Source organism: Cyclopterus lumpus, chromosome 15, assembly GCF_009769545.1.
Source record: "Cyclopterus lumpus isolate fCycLum1 chromosome 15, fCycLum1.pri, whole genome shotgun sequence".
Taxonomy (NCBI): domain Eukaryota; kingdom Metazoa; phylum Chordata; class Actinopteri; order Perciformes; family Cyclopteridae; genus Cyclopterus; species Cyclopterus lumpus.
Genome location: NC_046980.1, coordinates 23,447,489 through 23,473,867, shown reverse-complemented (window position 1 = coordinate 23,473,867; position 26,379 = coordinate 23,447,489). Strand labels below are relative to the sequence as shown.

At 44.0% G+C, this 26,379-nt stretch overlaps 1 protein-coding gene across 5 annotated transcripts in view; it reads right to left on the bottom strand.

The window, feature by feature from the left end:
* The window catches only part of gbf1 (golgi brefeldin A resistant guanine nucleotide exchange factor 1), a 76,875-nt gene extending 52,616 nt beyond the window's left edge, over nucleotides 1-24,259 (bottom strand). For all 5 annotated transcript variants that reach the window (XM_034551442.1, XM_034551443.1, XM_034551444.1 and 2 more), the window contains exons 1-3: nucleotides 23,969-24,259; nucleotides 21,141-21,245; nucleotides 17,794-17,860 (exon numbers count right to left, since the gene is read on the bottom strand). In XM_034551442.1, coding sequence (XP_034407333.1) covers nucleotides 17,794-17,860; nucleotides 21,141-21,236 — 163 coding nt within the window. In that variant the 5' untranslated portion in view covers nucleotides 21,237-21,245; nucleotides 23,969-24,259. The remainder of the gene's footprint in view (nucleotides 1-17,793; nucleotides 17,861-21,140; nucleotides 21,246-23,968) is intronic.
* Between the last annotated feature and the right edge of the window lie 2,120 nt (nucleotides 24,260-26,379).

The following is a 26,379-nucleotide window of genomic DNA, read 5'->3' as shown; positions in this document are numbered from 1 at the left end:
ACAAATGTCATAAATGACTCCCCTGTGGGCCTGCATGTCTGACATACTAGAAACAGCTTTAGGGAAACTCGGGGGAAACAGGCCTGGATTTAATCGAGCATAGTGCCAGAGGTCTGTCCGTCAGGCCCACCCCCAATACCCCTTCACCTATAGAGAAACCACGTGTCAGCAATAAATTGACCATCCAGTTTTGTTTGCTTTTTTTTCTCCTTTCTTTCATTTGTATAACCACATACAAATCCTGACAAAAGTGGCGGCTAACTTTCAAACAGGCCATCTGAGATACAAGTTTCCTTGCTCTCCTCGGCGTGTCAACTCGAGGAGAAGGCCGAGTGCTTGAAGAGGGGGAGAGAAAAAAGAGCCACTTCACTGCTGTTCACATGGCAGCTCACTTTCACTGATGTATAAAGTGCACTTCCCTAGGGCTTGCTGTTTGTCATAAAACATCTCTCAGCACATAATTTAACCAAACTTGAGAGGCAAAAAGGGAGGAAAAAAAATGGAATACAAACATCATTTACTAAAGGGGTGTTGGAGTCTAATACCGAGGCTGTTTGCCAGGAGTGCAGTAATTCTAAACCATGCTGCAGTAAGTGGCTCCTCACAGATACTGTGGGGTAATGTTAGACAGCTGAACAAATGGGATGTGATCCAGGGAGTGCATTATCTTTATGAATTCGTGACTAAATTTTGCACCGAGCGTGACAGAGACGTAGGTGTTTGTAAACACTGGTCTGCTCTCACAAAAAAAAAATGAAGAGGAGCAAAAAATGGGCCTCCATGTGGTCTCGTTTAACATCTGCCTGCAGTATCACTTTGAGGGGAAAGAGAAACGCAGTGCCGTCGCTACTTCGTGCATCACTCTTTCATCTGGAAACGCTAAATATTTGGTGTCAAGTAAAAAGATACCCAACAGTATTTGGTTTCCAGTGATTTTACGCTACAGACTTTACACGGATTAGCTCCAAACCACAAAATAGTGGGCCTCACGCTCTTCAATGTCCTACACGACAAAAAAGTGTCAACGTAATAAATGTCGAGAGAATTACATCGGATTGGGATAAAGACTCAAAAAGATGTGCATCGCAAAACTGGCAAATGTGCAAAGCTTCAACGACTGCTGTTGTTTTTGTTTGCCGTTAGCTCTTTCAAACATGTAGACAGATTCTTTTCCATAAAGTTTGTTTCTGCAGTGCGATGCGTCTCCCTCGCACCGAGCTCGTTCTGCACACGCAAGGCTGCGCCTATCCAATCCGACTGGCATCACGGCCATGGAATGCTGAAGTCCACATTTTTCCCATTCAGCAAGGAAAAACGGCCTTTCAAAGCCAATCAGCTAGAAATGTTGCTTTGTTTTTATTTTCGACTGAACTTCCTGGAACCTATTATGGAGCTGTCAGGGATGTATATTTAGCTATGGCAACACAGGGCCTCCTCGCCCCCTTGCGCCACTGGTCATGTCACCTCTGATAAACAGAAAAACAATTGGTTATCCCTTTTGTCACCTTTAAAGAAAATGGCATGGGCAGTGTGTACTGTCTGTAACACAGTAGATGAATGGAGGATATATATTCTATAAACCTCGACTTAATCCACTGGATTCTTCAGAAACGACTACTACTAAAATCACTAATACTGTGATAATATACCAAAACTGTCACATCTTACAATCTGTCCAACAACGGCCACGTGAATCTATTTAGAGACAACAGACTCTACTGATTTAGCATCGCTACAGCTGTAGCCTGTCGGGGGTCCACTGGCAGTACAGTGGTGGGTAGTAGTCACAAAACCTCATGACAACAAATACAAGTTCATGTGAGCACCCTGTAATACTCAGCAGTCCTGATAGCGTAAAAGTTAAAATGGTTGTGGTTGGTAGATGCTCACAGGGACACTGGTAACCATGGTGACCGTGTTAGTTTAGTGCATGACAACATTTGCTGACATGCGAGTTGGCAGAAAACACAAACTACAGCTGAAGCTAAATGGTAATGTCACTAAGTACCAGGATGAGTATCCACGTTGGGCTGTGAGGACATAGAGGACACATCCACTTGGGCTGTGAGGACAGAGAGGACACATCCACGTGGGCTGTGAGGACATAGAGGACACATCCACTTGGGCTGTGAGGACAGAGAGGACACATCCACTTGGGCTGTGAGGACAGAGAGGACACATCCACGTTGGGCTGTGAGGACAGAGAGGACACATCCACTTGGGCTGTGAGGACAGAGAGGACACATCCACTTGGGCTGTGAGGACAGAGAGGACACATCCACTTGGGCTGTGAGGACATTGAGGACACATCCACGTGGGCTGTGAGGACAGAGAGGACACATCCACTTGGGCTGTGAGGACAGAGAGGACACATCCACTTGGGCTGTGAGGACATTGAGGACACATCCACGTGGGCTGTGAGGACATTGAGGACACATCCACGTGGGCTCTGAGGACATTGAGGACACATTCACATGGGCTGTGAGGACATTGAGGACACATCCACGTGGGCTGTGAGGACATAGAGGACACATTCACGTGGGCTGTGAGGACATTGAGGACACATTCACGTGGGCTGTGAGGACACATCCACGTGGGCTGTGAGGACATAGAGGACACATTCACGTGGGCTGTGAGGACATTGAGGACACATCCACGTGGGCTGTGAGGACATAGAGGACACATCCACGTGGGCTGTGAGGACATTGAGGACACATTCACGTGGGCTGTGAGGACATAGAGGACACATCCACGTGGGCTGTGAGGACATTGAGGACACATCCACTTGGGCTGTGAGGACATTGAGGACACATCCAGGTTGGGCTGTGAGGACATAGACACATCCACTTGGGCTGTGAGGACATTGAAAACACATCCACGTGGGCTGTGAGGACATTGAGGACACATCCACGTGGGATGTGAGGACATAGAGGACACATCCACTTGGCTGTGAGGACATAGAGGACACATCCACTTGGGCTGTGAGAACATAGAGGACACATCCACGTGGGCTGTGAGGACAGAGAGGACACATCCACGTGGGCTGTGAGGACATAGAGGACACATCCACTTGGGCTGTGAGGACATAGAGGACACATCCACGTGGGCTGTGAGGACATAGAGGACACATCCACGTGGGCTGTGAGGACATTGAGGACACATCCACGTGGGATGTGAGGACATAGAGGACACATCCACTTGGCTGTGAGGACATAGAGGACACATCCACTTGGGCTGTGAGAACATAGAGGACACATCCACGTGGGCTGTGAGGACATTGAGGACACATCCACGTGGGCTCTGAGGACATATCGACTTGGGCTCTGAGGACACATCCATATTGGGCTGTGAGGACATATAGGACACATCCATATTGGGCTGTGAGGACAGAGAGGACACATCCACTTGGGCTGTGAGGACATTGAGAACACATCCACTTGGGCTGTGAGGACATTGAGGACACATCCACTTGGGCTGTGAGGACATTGAGGATACATCCACTTGGGCTGTGAGGACATTGAGGACACATCCACTTGGGCTGTGAGGACATTGAGGACACATCCAAGTGGGCTGTGAGGACATTGAGGACACATCCACTTGGGCTGTGAGGACATTGAGGACACATCCACGTGGGCTGTGAGGACATAGAGGACACATCCAAGTGGGCTGTGAGGACATTGAGGACACATCCACGTGGGCTGTGAGGACATTGAGGACACATCGACTTGGGCTGTGAGGACATAGAGGACACATCCACTTGGGCTCTGAGGACATTGAGGACACATCCACTTGGGCTGTGAGGACATTCAGGACACATCCATATTGGGCTGTGAGGACATTAAGGACACATCCACTTGGGCTGTGAGGACAGAGAGGACACATCCACGTGGGCTGTGAGGACATTGAGGACACATCCACGTTGGGCTGTGAGGACATTGAGGACACATCCACTTGGGCTGTGAGGACATTGAGGACACATCCACGTGGGCTGTGAGGACACATCCACTTGGGCTGTGAGGACATTCAGGACACATCCACTTGGGCTGTGAGGACATTGAGGACACATCCACGTGGGCTGTGAGGACATAGAGGACACATCCAAGTGGGCTGTGAGGACATTGAGGACACATCCACGTTGGGCTGTGAGGACATTGAGGACACATCCACTTGGGCTGTGAGGACATTGAGGACACATCCACGTGGGCTGTGAGGACATAGAGGACACATCCAAGTGAGCTGTGAGGACACATCCACTTGGGCTGTGAGGACATTGAGGACACATCGACTTGGGCTGTGAGGACATAGAGGACACATCCACTTGGGCTGTGAGGACATTGAGGACACATCCACTTGGGCTCTGAGGACATTGAGGACACATCCACTTGGGCTGTGAGGACATTCAGGACACATCCATATTGGGCTGTGAGGACATTAAGGACACATCCACTTGGACTGTGAGGACATAGAGGACACATCCACTTGGGCTGTGAGGACATTGAGGACACATCCACTTGGGCTCTGAGGACATTGAGGACACATCCACTTGGGCTGTGAGGACATTCAGGACACATCCATATTGGGCTGTGAGGACATTAAGGACACATCCACTTGGACTGTGAGGACATTGAGGACACATCCACACTTAAAACTCAGTTTTAAAATAAAGACGGTCCGTTTCAGCTACGCGTTTAAACGCGTTAATCTCCTTTGGAAATGCATTTCACGTGACGATTCAGGTACACTGGGCCCATGTCGATGTGTCCTCGGGCAAGACACTTAACCCCAAAATGTCTCCTGTTCCTATCAGCTCCTCTCATCAGTGTGTGAATGGGTGAATGATGTCATGTAGTGTTAAAGAGCTTTGAGTGGTCGGAAGACTAAAAAAAACGCTCTACAAGTACAGGTCCATTTACCATTTTTACTGCTCTAAAACTCCGGTGTAGTGTGGTCAGTGCAAACATAGCAGAAAGACATGCGTGAAATGGAAGCGTAGTAGTGTGGACATGGCCTCAGTCACCAATGACTTGCTGCTGGCCACAGATGCAAGTCTCTAGTCCATTTTAAATTGTCCTTGACCTCCGCTCAGCCTTTGACAGACCACAATGTCAGCCTTCTGAAACACAATGCTGACATCATCAGTGTGGCTCTGCATGGGGACATCCCTCATCTGTCCCCCAGGTCATTCTCAGTGTTGCTCAGAGATGCCTCCTCCTGTTAGCTCCTCTCTTTTGTGAGACCCTAACCCCCAGGGTTCCATTGTGGGTCCCCTCCTCTGCTACCCCAAATCATACCTACACATAATATCAGTGTTACGCAACTGCGTGTTCCAATAAATGTTTCCTGTATTACTACCTCTTACCTCTCTGAAATTCAACCACTTCCTGCAGTTGAATGACTCCCAATCAGATATAATGACCCCCTCTAGGCCAAGAACTAGCAGCATTTACAATCTTCATCTAGTCTGGGTGCCTGACCTCTTTTAAGTCCACTTCTATATTTTATCTTTTCAGCATTTGTTAATTAATTATAATTAGTTGATCTTCTTATATATCTATATATATTGGTTCTGGATTCTACTGTAACTTAGTATTGAAAGATGCTATAAAAATGGTTTGTGAAAAGTAAGCTCAGCCCAATGTAGTAGTCTACAGCGATTATCTTTATGTGGCAGATGTTTAATCAACATTTAGCTCAATATAAGTATTGGATTGGTCAAAGTATCAGCAGATAGCCAACATCAGAGGACTCACACTTGGATCGGTCCATCCCTACCTAATAAAGTAGCCCAAAAATCACTCTTTGTAACACAAAGATGATTCTGACTGGGACCATTACAGCTGTCTATACCAGCGTGGGCTCAGATGTAGTGCACCACAGTGTACCCTTTTCTTTTTGGAGTTACTCAGTGTATGAAACAGTACAGAAGAGACATTATGAAGCCCAGGCCAATACATCTGCCTTGTTGAGTTCAGAGGAATCTGTGCTTTGAGCCCTGGATTAGTTTGACCTATACTTGACTTGGTGCCCACCAGTTCACAAGTTCAGTCTCCCTTGACCTCGGCGTCTGACCCCCCCACAACACCATCCTGTGTGGACCAACCCGGCCAGACACCAGAAGACACCTCCCAGGCGCACAACACAAGAGGTACATTTAGTAACATTTCAGCACTCTTCCTGCCAGTTTAGCAGGAATGTTTACAGTTAAAAACCAACATGGACATATCTGCATATCTGCCTCGTGCATACAGGCACTGGTCAGACTGGGAGGAGTGTTGCCCGTCTCACACAGAGATTATGAAGCACAATGGGGTCAATATCTCCAAATGATATTCACTACATCGTTACCACCTTTGGGGATGTATGTGTTCATCAACCATTTCTGTAGCTTTAGTGTCTTGATGTTGTTATTTTAAAACTATTTCCAGTAAAGAATATAATCCCCTTAATATTAAAATGAAGGTTGTGCATTAATTTTTTTTAAATTTGCATCAAGAAGAATGTAAACATCAGCAAAACAATCCTCTGGGTAATATGGCCAACATCTTAACATTAAGATACATTATAATTACAAACGGAAAAAAGCAGTTATAAACACAGCAAATAGCTGTTTCTAGCGTTCATATATTCAGGATATATGAAGCGCTCTGACAGTGATCTTGATTGGTAAATGTAGTCGATCTCCAAACAGGAGCTTTATGTTGTAGATATTCAGCTTATCACCAAGACACCGATACGATGGTCCTGGTCATTTAGATGTAGATTTCGTCTACATGGTGATTTCTTTCACGCACGCTAAAGAGATAGATTGAAAGCAGAAGAGTTATTTTAAAATTCCAATAAACAGTATAATTACTAGGATGATATTTAATCCACAAATTCATGATTTATCAGGGGAGAAGCAAGCAAATCTATGTAAAGAACTGTAAGAGACTCAGCACCCCCGTAGAGACAAGAATGGAACGATCCTTTGTTTCAGGACTCATTTTGCCACCAATGGCACAAATCAACTGGCTCCTTATATCAAATCTTAATGTCTTTGAAATAATAATCATTCCATTTGAAAATGCTATAACAATTTAAATTTAGTGATGAGCAGATACAATGTCATTTGATAGAGATGGCTTCATGTTGTGTGCTTTATGAGATTTATTTTAACAATTTAAGGATTTTGTGTTACAGGTTTTGCAAACGGAAACTCGGTTGGGAGAATTGAGCCAAAGCCTCACGACCGACCTGCTGGATGTAAGTCGTACCAAAGGGTAACGGCTGAGAGGTGGTCATCCCTCAAAAGGTCAAAGGTCACTGCTGTTTCCATGCGAACAACGCTTCGTCCTGGCGTTCATATTTATCATTGAGAATGGGCTGATGGCTGAAACTAAAAGTAATATGCATTTCTACATAACATCTTGTGCCAGATTGAATTCCCCTTTCACAGAAAACCAACAAACCGATTAGTGAATTCAATATTCCTAATCGTTGAAATCCTTCAACCGTAGATTTCTGCAACCAAGGTGAACACACCTTTGTCCAGGCCACACATCTCTGTGCATGTGAAGCTGTGAATAACCAGAGGCCCTGAACAGGGCCGTACACATCGCCAGGCCTGTTCTGCTTGCAGAGCAATCAACGCCTTGTTTTTGTCCCAGGTTGTTAGCATGTCTCGTGGTCAGCTGCACGGCCACACCGTGATCCCACTCTATTTAAGAACAGGTTTAAAGCACTCCTGCTGAATGTGTCACCTCTTTTTCATTCAATATTAGTGCTATGAAATATGTCCAGTTGCTTAATCACCCCTCAAACGGTCCTCCTCTACCCACCAGTCACCCCCCTCCCCACCATCCCTCAACAAGACATGTTTGACCCACGTCACCTTTACGGCACACACTCGTTTTAAAGCCCCAGCTGCAGCCCAGAAATAGGACGGCTTTTTTTAATTCTGTGTGTCCACTCAAGAGGCGAGTGCCTTGTGCCAGTGTCCTGTTCCAAAGTCCAACCGGAGGGGGATGACAACCCAATGGATGGTGTGCAGAGTTTGTCAAATGACTTCACTCGAATCAGCGTTGCCATTTTCAATAAGCCTGAATATCGTCACGTGTTCATTTCAGCAAGACAGATGATGACGAAGAAGATTTGACAACCGTCACAAAAACTAAGGCTATATGTATTACTAACTTGTGTTATAATTTCAGCCAACAAAGGGAAACTAATAATAATTTGAAAAGGCCCAAATCATAGGGCTGACACCCTCTGGTCACCGGTTGGACAATTGCTGGTGTTTCTTCAAGAAGAAGAAAAGGTCTTCTTGATCCATTATTTCTGGGCGTGTGTGAGAGAGACAGTTCACGTCTTTAATATATACTTCATTGTTTTGCTGCTGTTCAACAATAAAGAACATTATTACCTTCCCACTAATGCATACAGTTGGCGGCGTTGGATCGGGTGGAAAAAGGCATATTTTGCCGGTTGGCCAGCTGGGTGCGGCGCATATTTCTAAAAGCCTGACCCACGCATCACTTTATGGAAGTTGTAACACTTTAGAATCGGCATATTTCAATATGTTTGGTTTAATAAATAGCCTCATTGTTTTGTTTATAATGGTTTATAAATCTTCTGAATATGGGCAGGTGCACACTGGTCAAGTGTAAAACACTTGAATTTGTGGCAAAATGCTTTTTATGTTCATTTATACATAATTTAGATGACCAGGCAGAATGCACTCAATGTTGTGTCTTTTAGTCAATCCTAAAATATCCCTATAATAAATGTGATCCAAGACCTCCTTGGAAATGAGATTCAAAATCTCATAGGGATTATCCTGACTAAATAAAGGAGGAAAAAGGAATACAAATACAAAATACAAATAACATAAACAACAACAATATTAAGAGACAAGATAAACTAAGAAGAAACAACAACAATCTGCTTGAATAAATGATACAACTTAATGGTCCAATTGTGCTTCAAATGAAAAAAAGCACCACTTTGTGATGAGAGACTACAAGTCCAGAAGGATGTGTGGAACTGTGAGAATCCCAGCTGGAGACCAATGTGCGATGCAATGCTTAGCTAATTGGATATGTGTATTACAATGTCCGTGGTCACAGCACCCTTATGGGGCATGAAATAACAAGCAGCTGTGTGTGTCGAGAGACTCCACATGTGTGTGTGTGTGTGTGTGTGTGCGCGCTCGGTGTGTGTGGGAGGGATGGTTGCTGAGAGGTTTATTAACCCAGTCCATCAAGGCAGTGTGGGATTCACCCTGAGACACCAAAGGCTTAAGGATGTGAGCGCCACACAAGCAAGACAGCAAGACGGGACCTCTCCGAAATACTAATATGGGCCCTTATTTTCTACCACAAATAACCCCCCCCCCCACACACACACACACACACACTCAGCTAGTGGAGTGTGTGTGCTTTGATTTGACCAGCTTTGCTGTTCTACTCAGGAGATTATTCTTTAGCGTTGACTTTCCATTGTGATTCACGCCGCAGAACATTGTATGTTTATGATAATGATCAGCAGGACAGTGTGAAGCCCACTTTACAGGACTTTACCGTGTAGAACTGTCAATACGGGAATACAGGGCAGCGGGTTTAAAAGACCCATGTTAGTCCGTTCTCACAAACACATTTTATACCCACCAGCAAGGCAACATACCAAAATGGTGGCGACGCCATTAAGTAGGCGGGACTTACGGCAGCGTGCACACAGCACAGCTACACTTCTGTGACATTAGCATTATTTATGTTGGCTTTTGGTCCAGCAATAAATTGTGAACCTAAGCTACACAAACAAAGTGGCTTTCACGCTAGCACGGCTAGCGAGAGTCACGTTAGCAAGATTTGTTTTTAACAGACCGTGAAACGTGCAGCAGAATGAACCTTTGAGAAGTCTAGAGACTGGCAGCTCAAGCTAGTTTTAGCCTGATCATTGTTAATAAAGGGAAGACATTTTAGCCAAATGGCTGACAGCAGGAAGAGGGATATAAAATGTCCAGTTGTATTAAGGTGAGGCCAATGTTGACTTGCTCCTGCTGTGCACGAGGTGCAACGTGATCATCCGAGAATGGCCAAAGCAGGTCAATAGTGTTTTGACCGATCACAATCACTTAGATATTAGACAGCAGTATCAATAAAAACAATGGGTCACTTTAAGGAAAACAATGATAGTCAGATGGATATTGTTGAATTGTCAGGTTACTGAAAGCTCTTGAAAAGAAATGTGAATTTACATTTAACATCATTTTGTCAAGCTACTATTTCCAACGTTCAGCACTAAACAACTTATATGGATTTAGTCTGTTTCATTGACCTAAATTACTACATTAGATTTTAAAAGAATGTAAAAATAACGCTGACTGCAAAACGCATATGCTACTCAGAGCCTACAAAGCAGAAAACCTCAGACATGTCAAAATAATTCAGATGCTCACTAACTGCCTTCAGCTGGGGCTAAATTTAGAGGCGCACTCATTTACACATTGAAAACCGACACTCGGCATCTTCAGAAATTGTCAATACCAGCTTGTGTAGTCGATCTTGAAAATGCTGTTCGGCCGATCAACATGTCACCACCTGCAGACCAGCAGGCTGTTTTTAGAGCAGACCTCCGGTGATGAGCGGCCGCTAGCGGTGTTGATACGTCTCAGACCCTTCCTCAATACCCCTTTTATAAATGATCAGAGCTCAGCGTGAGCAATTAAAGCAACGGTCAACTCAAAGCTCTCTAGCTCTGCAGTAAGCTACAGTGAGGCGGGTGTGGGTTGGGCTGTCTGTCTCGTGCTGAACCCCAATTACCACCTCGTAAGAATATGCTTAACAGAACATTAAAACAGAATCCACGCTGCGAAGAGGAAAACACTAAATCCTCACCACAGAGTCACAGCTGACAACTCAGAGAAGGTCTAGACCTGCACTGATCCATCGGACTCAGTGGGCCAGGGCTGGAAGAGAAGGTCAAAGGGGTCTGAATATGTAGCTGTAACACGTTAGTTTAAAGGTAAAAGTACGAAAACACTGATGTGGAACTAAATCTAACAGTCTGGAAACGTTTAGTTGGAAGAAGTTAGCAACATTTGCTGGATAGCGCAACGGGTTGATTGGCATGAGAGTCAGTCCCACGACGGTGGCCTCAAATGGAACGCTGGATCTGGAAGACCCACCTGAGAGAGAGAGAGAGAGAGAGAGAGAGAGAGAGAGAGAGAGAGAGCGAGAGAGACAGAGCGAGAGAGAGAGCGAGAGCGACCCTTGAAGAAGAACGTGAATAGAAACACATCAAACGTGATCACGACGCATCTCTCAGATGTGCCGATCATGCAGACGAGGAAAAAAAGCTTTTATAACCTTCTTAAGTTTTATAGCCAGTTGTGATACATATAATGAACATATTCTCCTAAAGTTGCCCGTGGGCTCGATGTTACTTCAGCATCCAGCAGGAGGACCGCGTGCTAAATAAATGAAAAGCACCACATCCTTGTGCCTTTGGCTGGTGTTTGTTACTCGAGCAAACTGTGACTCCTTCGGGGTGTCGAAGCCTCTGAAGGAGTTCTGTACCATCACTGCTTGAGCAGTACGTTGGGTTGATGCAATCAGGATCAATACTTTCACCAGTGACTGAGATCAGAAGCACTGACCAATCAAAGATTCAAAATGGCGTGTAAGCTGGCTTCAGTGTGAAAGCAAAGCGCGTTGGTGTAGTCGAGGCCCAGCCTGCCCTCCACCTCCCTCTCGGTGCTCATGGGGGCTAGTTTGTTTTGCTCACATCTTGCCCACTGTTCCCGTCAGCACATCCATATCCTCCACCCTGGACCCTGTCGCCCATCTCACCCTCCGCTGCCTGGGACCGATCCCCCTCCCACCAAACAGACATCACAGCCAGCATGATTAATAGCCCTCTGCTGGGACGCTCCATCCACTCAGCACTTTGTCGAGAGCCTCTGAAACAGCACAACAGTTGCATCCCCTCTTCACGCGGGGCCTAAGCCCTGCCTGTCAGTCCCCGGTTAGGGCACTGTTAACTGGCCAGATTTACAGCTACTAACCAGTACTAGGTGGCAGCCTGTCTGGGGAGGGGGAGCAACTCCTATTAATCATCCTTCTCTTTGGTGGGGGGATTCTCCAGCCGGTAGACCAAAGGCCTGCCACTGTATAACACCTGTATAATCCAACCATCAATCACAAGTGCACACCAATGCAAACAGTATTTATATTCTCTGTGATGCCACGGCATCGGGTTTGATTCATTCGAGTCCTGCTCTCATAGCCGGGTGACTCTGTAGAACGAGTTGGGAACGGAGGTCTCCCAAAGGTTTGCTTTTCATTTAACTCAACCTCCATTTGTAGTCAATTCAATTAGTCACACGACAGAAAATGAATCACCAAGATTCCCAATAATAATTCATTGTTTCGTTGTCAACATGTGCTGCTAGTGCCCTCTCGAATGTGAACGAGCACGTTGTCACCTTGAGGAGGTTTTTACAAAAAGAAGAGGAATCAATCGTTACATGAATTGATAAGACAAATGAATCATTATGTTAGGCCTATTTTCATAACACTGGAAAGGTCATATAGTCCAAGATTAATACCAGCTATTCATTTTTAAAAAAGGGTATAAAATAAATCACGAGATCAACAGCAAAAGAAACTTAGCGGGTGTTCCCGTATTGGCTCCATAGTTTTAAAGGCACACTGACTTCCATCTTTGAACTCAAGAGCAACCAGTAACAAAAGAAAGGGCAAAACGCGTTCCTTTAACAATGCAGTTGTTATGTTGTTTTCTTTTATTTACACTGGACTAACCCTAGACTCAGGTCCCGTCAGCATGAGCGGGTCAACGAACACACTGTCAATCGAAATAAGAAAGCAGGCACATCTTTGAGAAAATAGTTTCTTAAAACTGGAGCCTCCAGAATAACTGATTAAGTAAATCTTCCAAGCAAAAATACAGGATTTTAAATGTGAATGCTTTTCTTTGTCATAAATATCATAGCATGAATGGATCTAGGTGCTATGCCGAGCCAACACCCCAATCTGACAATACATTAATGTAAGCGACGCCTGCCCAGTTTATTGTCTTTTGACCGTGTCATAAAAATAACACAGACAGCAGGACGGAGAATGTAACCCGTGATCTCGTGCTTAAAGCTACGGCGCACTGGGGCCACGCGGCAGACATGCGAAGAATTGCCGTGAGGCAGATTCTCCTTGCTCAGAATGCCTTCATGAGTAAACATATTTGCATAAGTGGCTGAGCGACATGAATTATAGTTCCTCTTCTTCGGCATTTGCCAGCTGCCTTCTGCCGGTTCAATTGGGAGTGATATATGTGTGAAGATCAGGTGGCAGTGAAGAGGAAGGGAGGGGTGAGAGGCTGTAATGAGGGGAGGGAGGCGGGGGGGGGGGGGGGGGGGGGAGGGGTAAAAGGCCACAAGAAGATCCCAAGTGCTGGGGCAGCAGCCCCCCGGAGGCCCGCCCACAGCTGGGGGACCAAGGCGACGCACATTGGCGCTTGACCTTGAAATAACACCGACGTAGACGGCATGTGTGCGTTCTCTCTCGGCGACGGACACAACGGTAAAATGTGATGAATTAGGGAGCTCGTCAGTAATGGATGGATTAGGCCGTGTGGAAACATGCTCAAAACACCGGCATCATTATCGTGCTGCCTCCGAGTCAACGAAGGAGTTCAGACATGTTGGGGCCTCAAACTTTATCGTTAAAAAATATATAGTATTGTTTGTCATAATTCAACTATTCCACGCCAAATTAGCTCTGCCTCCTGCAGGATAATTATTGTAAAGGTCAGCTGGAGTGTAATCGAATCATCCTCCACGATGTTTCGCTCGGCAAATCCACGGCCGCGGCCCCTGATATCTACCGCCGGTGCCGTGCTGGTGATGCGAGTCAATTAGAGGTGTGCTTGTGAATTTCGTTAGTGTTTGGATGAAAAGAAGAAAGCTGTCAGTCAAAAGGCCACTCTGGCTTTGTATCTGGGGGGCTCTAAACCTGTATTTGTATGAATAAAAATGAAGGGATTTAGGAGGAGACTGTTTCTCCTGCAGACTTGTCAAAGATCTGACCTTCGCTGCAGCAGAGGGGGCTGATGGGAGAGGAGGGTCGAAGGAAAGAATTGAAGATTGGAAGAAGAAAAAAAGCCGAGGCTCAGTGACTTCAGGATCAAAAAAAAAAAAAAGCAGGCGATGAAATACAAAGTACGTCGTACTGAAAGGCTGCTCTCTTACTCTCTGAGGTATCGCCCGGCAATGAAATGAAGCCAGGAATTATTCAACAAGAGATTGAGACAGATTTGTCTGTGTGAAGACAATCCTATACGGGAGAGACCCGTCTGGCAAGAGACTCCATCTGAGGTTCAGAACCATGCTTCAGATGGGAGGACAAATCAAGAATACTTTCTGTATTTCTTCATTCTTTTATTTGGGAGTTTGTGCTATGCAGAAACAAATCAAACCAGTTGCTTGTTGTGGCGCCTGAATGAGAAGTAACTCTGTGGCTCATCGTGTTGTTCTGAACCCTTTCTGGTCAGCTAACTATTCTCCACTGATGAAGCCATGGCAAACCACGAGGCATGTTAGATTAAGGTTCAAAATGTCAGAATCGTAACAATAATCAAACTAATATGAACTTGTAAACAATATGTGGACTCCAGGAACAAGGCGTGCGTGTAATTACCAATCAATCCAGTTTCATGTGGGTTTAGTGGTACGCACACGCCGTGGATGGGTACCTAGCTCCACTTGGTGGTGTACGGTTTCAAGAGTTTTTCTCGTTCCTCAACATTTTGTGGCTCTCAAACTTTGTGGTTAGTAAACAGGACAAAAAGGAGGAAACCCTGGTGCTCCGTCTCCACCGCCTCCCTCGTTCTCTGTAACCAGCTGGAGGCAGCAAGCTAACGCTACCTAGCTAACTAGCCGGCCGCTTAAGGAGTCAAATTAAAAAGACGTAATGCTTCCGAACAGGCTCGTGCTGTGATGGTAATGCTACACTGCGGTTACTGACCACGTAACAACAGTAGATGCAGTGGGGGGGATATTTAATTTCATGACGTAGATTGGTCCCAAGCGGTGGACTCCATCTCAGAATTGGCCTTGAAGATTAGGACCGATTTAAAACAGTAGCATTTTGAGCCATATAGAAATGTAAACATCGACATCAGCATTGATGCGTTCCATCAAAGGGCAGTCTGGTAGTTTAGTTTACGGCTTCAGTACATTTAGTGGTGCGGTTCCTCCTTAGAGACAGATGCTGGCCATGATTCTCGGGTGTAATGAGGTTAGGGTCGGGGCATTAGATATCAGGCTCTACCCAAAGCGTCCCGTGTAAATCAGAGGAAAGGCGCCTGCTTCCTGGGCCTGAAGACCCTGACGGCCTGAACAAGGTGGAGCTGAAGCATCACAACACATGGCCTGCTGTCGGCTCCTTCAACTGAGCGCTCATTGTTCAGCAGTCGAGAGCGGAGGACTTTGCATTTTAGAAGGAAACTTTTTTCTTTTCTTTTCCTGCTTCCAAAAAAAGAGAGACAAGACTTCCTTTCCCAGAACAATTTATCTCTCTGCTTGACAAGACTCCCTGCTATATTTACCCAACTAAAATTGCAGATGATATACTTCCAGCTGCACCACTCTCCAGCTCCGTGGCACATGGTCCTGTCAATCACACTCGTTACAACAGAGCAGTGAGACAGCCAGACAGAGAAATATGGAAAGGAACAATAAGCGGAGAGAGAAACCTTGTGGGGACTAACTCGGATTTCTTTTGCTGGTTGGCTTTAGTTGTGAGAGACAGCGGAGTTACACACCAGAGTGAATGGAATTACCGGGCCTTCGTTAAGCAGACAGCTGGGCCGCTGTGAAGCCTCAACGCAGCAGCAAAACACAGCAACGCCCACAAGATTTACTACCAAAATATTGCCTTGTTTCTATTAAGTTATTATGCTGCTTGGAAAACAAAACAAATTGATCAGTCTGTCGAGCACAGAATTGAGCTCTGCTGCTGTTATTTGATCTCCATTTTGTCTTTCATCAGGGCCTGGATGTAACGTTTCAGACTGGGTGCACGGGGGATTTGGGCTTATGGAGGCAACAAGGCTTTCAGACATCCTGGACATGGATTCATTACTTCATGCAAATGTTCAGAAAAAAAGAAAAGACATTCAAATTGATAGCCGACTTCCATTCTGGTCAAATACAGTAAGTGTAGTGGAATGGGTTTAAGTCTTTTGTGATCCAAGGGCTGGAGGGAAAGGGTTACAGGAGAGCACAAGGCAAGCGGAGGGTTAACCGGCCTGGTGGATTCCTCCCCGGCCAGCAGCGCCTGTCCATCTCACAGCGGCAGCAGCATTCCCTGGAGGAAGGCAGCAGCGGTGGGGGCTCAGGCTGCTGCATCTTTCCCATTGCTCACGACTTCTACCGCTGGAGCTGCAGGGCTGTGGGAGCTGCCAGGGCTCTCATTGCAAAGACGTGACAACATGCAGGACTGGACTCAGAGGAACGGGTGTTATGAGGCACCACCACACGCATTACACCCCGTTCCTTCACCCAGACTACTCCTGAATAGAGATGCCCAGCGAACCCCGGTTCTCGGTTCTGCTATCGGTACTTTATTAGTCCCGAAGTGAGACGCCCTCCTCTCTCCATCTCTCTGCCTCACCACGATGGAGAATCCCATCGTGGCAGAGAGGAGACCAAGATCCAAAGTGGTTCTACGTGGTTCTCCGGGAGATGTTGAGAACTCTGGTCGTCTCAAACTCGATAAAAAAGCCTCACTTGTAAAAAAGGAGGAAACAGCAGCAGGTCATCATGTGACCAGCGAGCAGAACATCAGTCGGCTTGTGGAGCAGCAGGTGACGTTAGTGATGTGATACACAGTCGGACCACAAGATGAAGGAGAATCAATGAGAGATAATCACAGGATTGATGAGCTAGGAATGTATTTTATAGATTTGGGAACTTCTTGTATTTGCTGATCAAGAAAGACTTTATTTACATACAGGAATAATAAAGCCACGTCGATTATTTTTCTTAATTAATTGTCTTTTTTTCTCCTCACTAAATAATCAAAAGGAACCGATAAGGAACAGAACCGATAAGCAGTATTGATAATCGTACTAGTGTGGATGAAAGCCATCCGTACTCCAGAGAGCATCACTTCCTTTATTGCTTCCAGTGGGATGAATGGTAATGTAGTAATTCTACATGTCTATCCGTCGTTGAGCACAACTAGAGGCTATGTCTGATGTGTGAGGGCCACTTGAGCTCAACATATTTGTGTGCATATGATTCACGAGATCTGCCGATGAATCGGAGGTCAGCTTTTTCCTGCTCCAAACCTTCTTTATGATATTAGCCTTTAAAAACGTGTCGCCCTCTCACACGGCGTGTGAAGTATCCCTGAAGCCACACGCTTAAGTCGCTGAGGTGTATTCAAGTGACGTGTGACTGTGGGTCAGTGGTTACAGGGCCTTCAATCAGAGGATCGGTGGTTCGATCCCCGGCTGGCCCTAGTCGATGTGTCCTTGAGCAAGACCCTTAACCCCGAATTGCTCCCCGGAGCCGATGTAGTTTGTAACAAGGAAAATTTGAAGACATGCTTTCTCCTGTGCGGTCTTTGATTAAAAGTGTAAGAATCCAACTTAAAGTATGTTGTGTATTTTTGCTTTTCAAACCCGACTTACAGCCGAGCGCTGTTGGGTTCATGTTGTCTCAGCTGTCACTCAAACTGCTCGGTTTACTCCCTTCAAACTGGTACGGATCCCGTCCCCTTAAACCCAACCTACCTTGGATGTGGTTGAGTATTTCCTTGAGGTGGCCAAAGCTGTTAAGTAAAGGGTCCTGTTCTTCGTCCTGGGAAGAGAGAGAACATGATGAGAACATGAAAACATGAGAACGTGATGAGAACGTGATGAGAACGTGATGAGAACGTGATGAGAACGTGAACATGATGAGAACGTGAACATGATGAGAACGTGAACATGATGAGAACGTGATGAGAACATGATGAGAACATGAAAACATGAGAACGTGATGAGAACGTGATGAGTACGTGATGAGAACGTGATGAGAATGTGATGAGAACGTGAACATGATGAGAACGTGAACATGATGAGAACGTGATGAGAACGTGATGAGAACATGAGAACATGATGAGAACATGATGAGAACGTGATGAGAACGTGATGAGAACATGAGAACATGATGAGAACATGATGAGAACGTGATGAGAACGTGATGAGAACGTGATGAGAACGTGATGAGAACATGATGGCAGTGTGGAATGAGAGTAGTTCAATCTAATTCCTTACTTTAATGCTCAGTCTCAGGGCGGATTAAGTGGATGTTTGATATGAAACCAACAATGTCTAGTAATACCGACAGTTTTTAAATATCCTCTGTGATAGTCAGGTTGAAATGATGAACTTTGACTTCAAATTACAGAAACATATGAAAACGTTGATGAACCTGAACGCAACGAAAACATTTGTGAAAACAACATTTGCGGCATCTCTTAGGAAGAGTTTAATTCAAGAGCATAACTCAACTAACCTAATCAGCTTAACGTGAAATCAGCAACATTACCGGGTGGTAAACCTGGCAAATGCACGATAATATGAAACCAGATAAATGAGTCTGCGCTCATGACTTGATGTGTTTCAAGACATCAGCGGATGAAAGATTGGTGTACAGGCAGCTTCTGGAGCGTGGGAATCCTCTACAGGGGAAACAGCTGCTGTGTCTGTCACATAACATGGGACGGGAAGTTCAATGGGTTCAACTATGGATCCATATTCAATAAGAAAAGATCAATATTAATAATGCAAAGTGATATCATCGAGACACATATCACCAATGTCCAACCTCCTTTCTACAGAGCCAATTAGTGAGTTCAAAATGTATTTTGATATCATCTCTTATCCATCACAGGCCCCTGATTTGAATTTAAATTGTATGCTAGCAGATATCATGTGATATCATTAAATAGTGTATCTTTTTCCAAAGAATCAATATAATATTGGATCTTAATGAAACATGTGATTTACACCACTTGAAAGTATTGTGGCTGCAATAAAAGTGTTACGAACAATATCGAGACCTGTTGAACACTAATTAATCCATATTTGGAATTACTGTAACAAAGTTGACAGAAGATGCAAGAAGGTGTCGTTTTAACTTTTCAGCTGTTTTATTTCTGACAAACTTGTGGCTGTCATGCCCCTTAATGTGTATAAGAAGTATGGGGACTAAACTAGTGGCTGTGTTTGATGTCATGCCCCTTAATGTGTATAAGAAGTATGGGGACTAAACTAGTGGCTGTGTTTGATGTCATGCCCCTTAATGTGTATAAGAAGTATGGGGACTAAACTAGTGGCTTTGTTTGATGTCATGCCCCTTAATGTATATAAGAAGTATGGGGACTAAACTAGTGGCTGTGTTTGATGTCATGCCCCTTAATGTATATAAGAAGTATGGGGACTAAACTAGTGGCTGTGTTTGATGTCATGCCCCTTAATGTATATAAGAAGTATGGGGACTAAACTAGTGGCTGTGTTTGATGTCATGCCCCTTAATGTGTATAAGAAGTATGGGGACTAAACTAGTGGATGTGTTTGATGTCATGCCCCTTAATGTGTATAAGAAGTATGGGGACTAAACTAGTGGATGTGTTTGATGTCATGCCCCTTAATGTGTATAAGAAGTATGGGGACTAAACTAGTGGATGTGTTTGATGTCATGGCCCTTAATGTATATAAGAAGTATGGGGACTAAACTAGTGGCTGTGTTTGATGTCATGCCCCTTAATGTGTATAAGAAGTATGGGGACTAAACTAGTGGATGTGTTTGATGTCATGCCCCTTAATGTATATAAGAAGTGTTCCCTGTCTGCTCAATACAGTGAACACCTTTTCTACGCTGTGTCCATGACTTCAAGAGTGCCTCCTCTCAAAGAACCTGGCCTCCAACCTTCTATCCACAAGAACTACTCGGCAGTTTCCAAACTTCCATTGACTGCAGAAATCTTGGCAAATATGTTTAATAACAACCTCCGGGAGTCCTGGGAAACAAGTGTGTTTCAAAAATCACAGCACGGAAACGGCACCTCTCAGAGTCACAAATGACCTTTTATTGAATGCACACGCTCTCCTCTCATTATAGTAGGCATAAGTGCAGCTTTTGACACGGTGGATTGTGGACTCTTGAGGTTTGGTGTATCTGCTCCAGCCTTGCAGTTGTTCTCAGTGCATCTGTCAGGTTGAAGCTTTGGTGAGCACGTTTCCTCTTTGGTAGCATGTAGAGAGCCCCAGAGTTGAATGTTAGGACCGCTCTTGAGTTCCTCGTATAAGCTCCCCTCGCCAACCTTTAAGATTTGCTTTTAAATCACTGTTATCTGTTAGCCTATGGACCCTTCATGCGAGTCATCTTGTGTTTCTTAAGATGCACATGTTGTACTTTGCACACACTGAAAGTCATTCGGTTTTGTATAAATGGAAGAATTGAGGCAGGTGAAGATCCTTAATAATGACCTATCAGCAGAATATTATATTATTATTATTATATATAGTCCATGTTGCATACGGGGCTTCAAAGGAAGCTGCTGCAGGACTTGAAAAGGCCTTAAACAAACGTCATGAATGTGCAACAGGTGGACTTCAATCCAGTTCTTGATACGCATGAGTGATGAGCAAAGGGACATTTACATTTCATTTTTGTATTCGGATTTGACTTTCATTTTTACAAATAAGTGTCAAAACAACACCTTTAATACAATAACACAAATGAGAAAACACCGAAGCAGCCAAAAGCTGTTCTTGACGCCGTTAGCCCTGATACATGCGGTCATTTATGACTAAGTCAACTACAAAGATGAGGAATTAGTCAGCGATTATTGTGGCCTTTACGACGATTCTCACTGAAAACATGTCCTTTCAAAATGTAACTTCCAACACAACATCAGAGTCATCATGAAGCGAGTTATGAAGCATCGGTTTGACAGTATTGGAAATGAAGTTGCCAAATAAAAACGTGTGACTGGATACATGTGTAGGTAAGCTTTACCGTACCTCACCAGTAGGTGTTCATGTCTGAAGTGCATCTCATTGGAACTCTTTATGTGTAGTGTTGAACTCACCAGTGGAGTGTGCGTATTCCATCTGGAGTTCCTCTTGATAGCTCCAACAACGGTGCCAATTTCCCCCTGGACGATGTAGATACTCTTGTCCACCATGCTGCTTTTCTAAGAGAAGAACAGAGGGGGAGATGGTTGGTTTGGGGCAGAAACCTGCACAACTTATATTATTATCTCTATATGTAACAGTACAGTTAGAACATTATCATGTCAAAATATCAGGATTCACAGTCGTCAGGTCTAACATTTTATATTTGAGCCAAATCTGTCCCAGCACAACCTATATGTGTATATACAGTATATTACATCTATGATGGCGGATCAGGGCCCCCAGTTCAACTACGGGCATCATACGAGCTACAATGGGCAGAGGGGGAAAGGGATGATTCGCTAAATAGGAAGAAAGAAATGTTCTACTACGTATTAAAAACTATTTTTGTGCATTGAATTTCTTCTATCAGTCCGCCTGCTGTCGTCTCAGCTCCTCTGGAGATGTGATGCTGGTTCGGAGGACCATGCATACATGCATTACCCATTCAGAAACCAACATTCTAGCAAACATTACTAAGGGGCAGATTATCAATCATGCAACCAACAAATCAATGAATGAAACTTTCTTTTTTGAGTCATTGATACACACACACACACACTACTATAAATAATGTACTTTAGAAAATATATGATATCGTTTCTCATGGCAAACATATTTGTCTAGGCTAAAACAATTCATGTGCGTACCACGGAATACATTTTAAACTATGGATAAGAAATCATTTAGATTCAATATTCTATGAAAATCTGCAATAAGTATACGAAAGGGAAGTCAAACTAAGAACTATCAACCTCAAATAGATAAAGAATCGAACAACCAAACAGCGGATTTCCATGTGTACCTTGACAATGCCTAAAACCAATAAGGATAACCAAACAAAATCAAAATGGCATGCTGTTCATATTTGACAAGCAGTACACCTCGAAATGGTTGGATTAACCTTGTTCCTTGTGTCATGAAAGCCATGCAGGATAATACTCTTACTTTACAGGAAGATTTAGGAATTTAGAGTCAAGGTGGCGGAGGCCATGTTCTTTTAAATTCATGGTGAACAGACGATTCAAAATACTAAGAGGATGGAGGTTTGGACGTTGAGACATCGTGATAGGCTTATAGGTGATAAGACTGTGAGAGAGAGAGACAGATATTACTAGGGATTAGGTTTCAAACCACCATTTCCATGTCCAGGTCTGATATATTTTCCAATATAATACAGCTGCACAGTGTACACTGCAGTCTCAGTAGACTTAGTCCAATTAAGTGAGTCAGGAAAACATTGGAAAACGAGCCTCAATGCTTTAAACAACAGCAAACTGCCTGCGTCACAATTTACTCGTCACGTTATCTGGATCGTGGTCCATGCCTACTACTAATTATTATTATTATTATTTTCTGTCATATTCATTGAATGTGTTGTAACTCTGTAACTCTGTTCATCTGGTCACATAACATCTATTGCATCTGTCCATCCGGGGAGAGGGATCCTCCTCTGTTGCTCTCATGAAGGGTTCCTACCTTTTTTTCGTAAACTTTTTTTTCTATTTTTGGGGAGTTGTTCCTGATCTGATGTGAGGTCAAAGGTCAGGGATGTCGTATGTGTACAGATTGTAAAGCCCTCTGAGGCATTTGTAATTTGTGATTCTGGGCTATACAAAATAAACTGAATTGAATTGACTTGTAATCCTTTTAATATATGCTTTAACAGTGTAACAGAAGATCGACTCTGTAATTGAATTAGTATAAACATACAGTCACTGTGTGCTGTCTCACTACTGCTACACTGCAGGAGGAGAACGTGAACAGGTTCTGCAGGGTTCCTTCGGAATGGGAAGACCATTGTGTTGGATGTGTGGGTCTACAGACAAGAAAATAAGGCTCACTCTCCAAATGAGTTTCCATAAACACATACTACTTATTTAAACTGTAGACAAAATCATCTGAACTGTTGACATATCTCCCATTACAGATCAGAAGCGTATACATGTGCATGATGGGGGCCTTTCCAGCATAGTCACGTTACCGTTCCACATGTTCAGTGCTTGTGGAACAGTTCATTTTGGGCAGGTCATGAGTTGTTTTTTTTCTGAGGACACCGACGACCAGGCTCGTGATGAACACATGGACGACTGCACGCTGTTGAGTAATCTCAAGCAGTCCTCCCTTCTCTTAGACAACCAGCTAGTTAACAGGTGGTTAACCAGCTGGTCGGGACAACATTGAACCGTTAACTTTCCACGGATAACGCCACAGACACGGTCTGGTACCAGAGCTCCAGACTTCACCAACGTGAAGCTAACATCGTTATAGTTAAACTCTCAATACGTGTCATGCAACACAATACAGGCAGACACCAGCAGCGAGGGGTACAGTTCAGTGAGTTAGCTGTCAGGTGAGCTAGCTAACTGATTAGATTAACGAAGCTAGCTCGCTAAATCAGAGGGGAAGCTAACAGGTTAGCTCTCCTCCACACTGCAAGGCAGAGACTGCTGAGTGCTCTGGTACAAACACATGGCAACTTACGTTATATCATTCATATTTACTGCGGACTGAAGAGTTAACACATTGCGATATATAATAATATATATATATATTCATATATTACCTGCTCAGAAAGCTCACAGCTAGCTGCTGAGCTAGCGTGTCAACTGGCTAATGATAGGAGTCTTCTGTGTTTGCCCTCTCAAACAACAGTCATTTATTTCCTTGATTTAAAAAAGCAAACGTCTGATGTCAAATCAACAAGTAGGCCTTTCTTCTTCTCTGGAAATAAATGTATTACCTGTGTGTGGCTGCTATTCCAAAGACGGAGTCCTGCTGTAGCTAATGCTAGCCTAGTTAAGCAAGCTAGCAGGCTAGCCGGCCAACAGTGAATGAAGAAGACCAAAGTTCAGTTCACTACGACAACCGGACCAAATAAAAATGTCGGACATTCCACTGCGTGATAGCGTAATATTTCCAAACTCCACTTGTGTATTCACTATTCAATAAAATGCCCCATAAGTGAATAAATTCAACTCCTTCCTGCAGCTGTCAATCTAGTCTTGGTAAACACACTGACGTGGAAAAGCTCTGCGGTCTCAACCTAGCTTGATGACACAGTTTTGATTGACAGGCTACCAAACGCGTCGCTTTACGCGTAACATAGAACTGTGGATCACAAAAAAACATATCAGACAGTTTAAATTTGAGGTGTTTTTGCATTTGTGAAATGTTGTTATCACATAGACTCTTAGGGAATCCCAGAAAGGAACATATCGCCGGTGTTACAGGGAAATGGGGGCGGGACAAAGGTAGCATGTCGGTTGTACCGGGTTGATGACGAAAGCACGGTCGCTCCATTGAAAAAACCAGTCTCACGCTGACAGCTGGATTACGTATGTCTGGGCACCCAGCGTCTCTTGTCAGTATCCTTACGATGGGTTCATTCTACGGCCATATGAGTGACTCGTTCTGGGGAGTCAATGTGTTATTGGATGGACAATATGTTGTATTGTTTAATTGTATGCAGATGAATGCAAATAAATTGTATCAGTATAAAGTGGTGTAGTTTAACTTTATTGAATACATTGTACTTGCTTGATTCTTGTTGTTCTGAGTTTGGACTCTTGGTTTAATGCACTTATTGTAAGTCGCTTTGGATAAAAGCGTCAGCTAAATGACCTGTAATGTAATAAAGGTTCCTCTTGAAAGTCTTAAAGGAGTGGTAACATGAACATGCCTCCCTTTAGATGTTTGAGCGTACTATTTTGGTAATTGATTTATTTTCTAGTAAAAATGCCAAACACTCTTTAATTCTCGCTTCTCAATTGTCTTGTTTGTCTTCTGTAAACCTTCCTAAAATTAATATGATTGGATTTTGGACTGTTGCATCATCACCTCATACAGAAATGTTTTTTTGTAAATATACTTTGATATTCTGCCAATCAAACAAATAATAAATGTATAGAGAAACTGAACTGAACTTTATTGAGAACTCTTAAATGAACTAATGTTAAATAGATGAAATAATCGTTGGTTGCAGCCCTATTTGGGTTTGAGCTAACCGTCCAACAAACCGTTTAACATGACCTTGCACACAGTGGCTGTAGACGTGAAACATTAGATGTTTTGTTCACCTGAGCTTCCAAACAAAATCAAACAACTCTCAGTGGCAACAGATGATTTGACAGTAATAACTGTTCTAGATTGAGTCGAGAAGACAGAGGATTACTCCGCCTCGTACTTTCGTTCCAAGGATGTTTGTGGACGTATTTGTTCTTCGAAAGCCTTTTCTTCACTGTAATGTGTATTACATGCCTATTTAGTATTTAAGGCTACGATTGAATTTTACGAAATGTATCTAATACTTTCATATAAGATAAGATAATAAAACAGAATTTAAATGAGTGATGCTGTGGTTAGCACAGCCACCTCACAGCAGGGAGTACAGGTTTTTTTCCAGCTTCCTCACCCAGAGACATACATGGTTAATTAAGTTCATCGTTGACTCTCAACTTGCCCGTATAGGTGTGAATGTGTCAGCCCTGATATGAGCTGATGTTCTGTCCACGGCGTACCCCGTCGATGGGCTCCAGGCCCCAGCTGCCTTTAGAGGTGGTCACAGATGATGGGTGTATGGTATGTCACCGCAAAAGACAAACAGAACTATTTGGATCAAAGCAAATGTGTGAGATTATTGTCTGTTCCAAGCGTAGTCTTTTTATTAACACCACAACTCACACCTTTCTCAGACTCACAGACAGCTGATGGTGTCTGGTGTTTACTCTGTGTTACCTGTGCTAATAGTAAACAATCCGCCACCCGCATCTAATTCATGATCAAGTGGGATCATCACTCAGCACACGAATGAGCAGATTTGGATGTTTTGAGAACGCGAGGTGCATCTGGAGTTAAGAGAGTTGCTGCATGACACCCGTTGTCCAACAGTGTGTGTCGTATAATGAGCTTGATGATCTTATACCTGGAAACGGACTGGAGTGCTGCTCCACCTGTTGCTGTTGTCAGGCTCTGGGTTGCTTATTGAGGGGAATGCTGGACACTTTGGGTCAAACTCACTCACAATGCAACAAAGACAAACTGCTATTACTGCTATTAGACTTCATAACAAATCACCTCTGGCCAAATCAAATTGAACATCAATAACCCTTGCACCGATGTCACTTTATACTTGGATACACTTTCATTTTATTA